General features: G+C 38.3%; 1 protein-coding gene across 1 annotated transcript; it reads left to right on the top strand.

Moving 5' to 3' along the window:
* The first annotated feature begins 455 nt into the window (after window positions 1–455).
* LOC102026392 (prostaglandin G/H synthase 2-like) lies at window positions 456–1,185 on the top strand. The gene is made up of 2 exons (XM_013503404.1): window positions 456–855; window positions 963–1,185. The coding sequence occupies exons 1-2, from the start codon at window positions 783–785 to the stop codon at window positions 1,151–1,153; spliced, it is 264 nt and encodes an 87-aa protein (XP_013358858.1). The 5' UTR covers window positions 456–782; the 3' UTR covers window positions 1,154–1,185.
* Window positions 1,186–2,744: the final 1,559 nt, after the last annotated feature.

Raw genomic sequence — 2,744 nt, 5'->3', positions numbered from 1 at the left:
CCAGAATATACTTACAAAGCCACAATAAAAACAAACTAACTGAACATGATGATGCTATCTCAAAAATGTACAATTGAATCAGTAGAATAGAATATAGCACACAGAAACAAACCCATCTGCCTTTTGAAAAAGGGGGGAGACACACACATAGAGGAAAAGAATGCCCCTTTAACCAATGGTACTGAAAAAACTGGATAACCACAAGAAGAATACTAAAATAAGGTCCCTATGTTTCATACTGCACAAATGTTAATATGAAATACATCAAAGACCTAGGTATAAGATGTCAAAATTTGAAACTGCTAAAAGAAATCATAAAGGAAATGCAGCCAGGAGTGATGGTGCACGCCTGTAGTCCCAGCACTTGGGACTCTGAGACAGGAAGATTGTTGCAAGTTCGAGACCAGCCTGGGCTGCAAAGTGAGCTCAAGGGCAGCCTGAACTGCATAGCGAGACCCTGTCTCAAAAAGACAAAGATTTTATTTGCACTTTTTCTGCTTCTGGTTAATGTTCTAGACTCACCGGTTTTGTTTTGCTGTGAATTTTTTCTTTTTAGTCTTTTTGAGACTTTAAAAAGATTAATTTAAAAATTAATTTTAAATTTAAAAATTTAAAAATCCTGTGAGTAGGGTTTGAAAAGGTTGTGTCCCCTTGATGGATGCATCCTTAGTAAATCAAAAGTGCTACCTCAGTGTTAAGACACGGAAGAATGACTTGTGCGCCGTGCTTTTATTGTAGCCAATCCTTGCTGTTCCAACCCGTGTCAAAACCGAGGGGAATGCATGACCGTAGGCTTTGACCGCTACAAGTGCGACTGCACCCGGACCGGCTTCTACGGTGAAAACTGCACTACACGTAAGTGTGCCTCTGGGGTCCCTCCTTTGGAATGGGGCAGCAGTCAACATTCCAAGAGATGTGTCTTTGTGACAAGCCCCATTAACTACTTTTCCCCCCTCTTACAGCTGAATTTCTAACAAGAATAAAGCTACTGCTGAAGCCCACCCCGAACACCGTGCACTACATACTTACTCACTTCAAGGGAGTCTGGAACATTGTCAACAACATCCCCTTCCTGCGAAATGCCATCATGAGATACGTGCTGACGTGTGAGTACAAGGCTTTCTCCAAGGTTTTCAGTTTCTTATACTGCTAATCACTAATTCAAAAAGATTGCTGGGCGTGGTGGCTCACACCTATAATCCCAGCACTGGGGAGGCTGAGGCAGGAAGATCATTGTGAGCTGGGGACCAGCCTGGGCTACAAAGTGAGCTCAAGGCCAACCTGAACTGCATAGCGAGACCCTGTCTCAAAAAGACAAAGAGAAAAGGGAAATTCAGTACTTAAAGTCAGAGACAGCAACTTTGTGAGAAGGAACTCAGTAGAGCAGGGTTAATAGCAAGAGTCAGCACATGGATATACATGAAATGTAAAAGCTTCTGCACACCAAAGGAAACAATCAACAGAGTGAAAAAAATGTCTCCATAATGGGAGAAAATCCGAGTCAGCTGCACTTCAGACAGAAGATTAATATACAGAATATATAAAGTCCTCAATAAACAATATGAAATTCCCACAATTGATAAATGGATAATGAACTGAGCAGATGCTTTTCAAAAGAAGTACAAGAAGCCAAAAAGTGTGTGGGAAAAAAAAAAAAAAAACCTTTAACTTCTTAGCTACCAGGGAAATGCAAATCAAAACTACATTGAGATTCTATATCAGCCCACTCAGAATTGCTATCATCAAGGGGGAAAAAAAAAGCAGTAAATGCTGACGAGCATTTGGGAAAAATGGAACTCTTCAATGCTGCTGGAAGGAATGTAAATTAGAATAACCATTATGAAAATCAATATAGATGTTCCTCAATAAAGTAGAAATGGAGCTAGCATTTTATCCAGCTATCCGACTCTTCAGTATATTTCTGAAAGAATTAAAGCAGTGTACTCTAGAGATATGTGCACACAGACGTTGCTCTCTGTAGCACAATTTAGAATAGATAAGCTAGGAAAAGAGCTGAACTTTTTAAACAGTATATCTGCATACATTGTTCCAACTGGAAATCTTGATACAGGAAAAAGGAACTCTTGAGCAGCTGTTTCTTATAGTTTTTCAATTCAAGGGTTTTAAGTTCCAGCAATATGTCATCGAATATTTAATTTTGCTTTACGCTTTGAATAGTTAGTAAAATCTAGACTTGACAAATCAGCCTTTTATGTTAGCACAGTTTGGTAGCAATGTCAAAACTCATTTCCAGACTTGTGGATCATTTTTGGTTGAGAAACAGTGGAAAAATGATGTGAATTGTATTTAAGAATGGCTTGCTAGGAAACTCTGAGGTCAGTAGGCAAATTCCTAAAGAAACTAGTGGGACAATTTGAAAGGTATAAATGTAGACCCACAGGATTTGGCCAAAGAAAAGGAAAGAGAATAAAATTCATTAAAAAGTGAATAAAAATAACTTACTCTTACTTTTATTACAGTTGCGTTGTCCTTGCTGAAATGAGAAAACATTGAAATTATCATTTATGAAGAGAGAAATCAGAACAAAATAAAATTTGTAAGACATAGTATTATGTTGGTTATTGAGATACTTTTATATTTCCTAGATACCTAAATAAACAAGTGAAAATTACATATGTGTCTGGGAGCCACAACCGGGTGTGCATGGAATGCAAAAGGCATTCTTGGTAAGACATGACCCTCCATGTACCATGATTCCCATGCATAATAGAGAGATCACTTGA

This window comes from Chinchilla lanigera, unplaced genomic scaffold (genome assembly GCF_000276665.1).
Source record: "Chinchilla lanigera isolate Chin_1 unplaced genomic scaffold, ChiLan1.0 scaffold00005, whole genome shotgun sequence".
In the NCBI taxonomy this organism is placed as follows: Eukaryota; Metazoa; Chordata; class Mammalia; order Rodentia; family Chinchillidae; genus Chinchilla; species Chinchilla lanigera.
Note: the sequence above shows the minus strand (reverse complement) of the source record. Positions and strands in the feature narration are given on the sequence as shown.

Coding starts and splice junctions, on each gene's coding strand:
- LOC102026392 (XM_013503404.1), top strand. CDS start 783: ATGACCGTAGGCTTTGACCGCTACAAGTGCGACTGCACCCGGACCGGC. Junction 856..962: donor CGGTGAAAACTGCACTACAC/GTAAGTGTGCCT, acceptor CCCCTCTTACAG/CTGAATTTCTAACAAGAATA.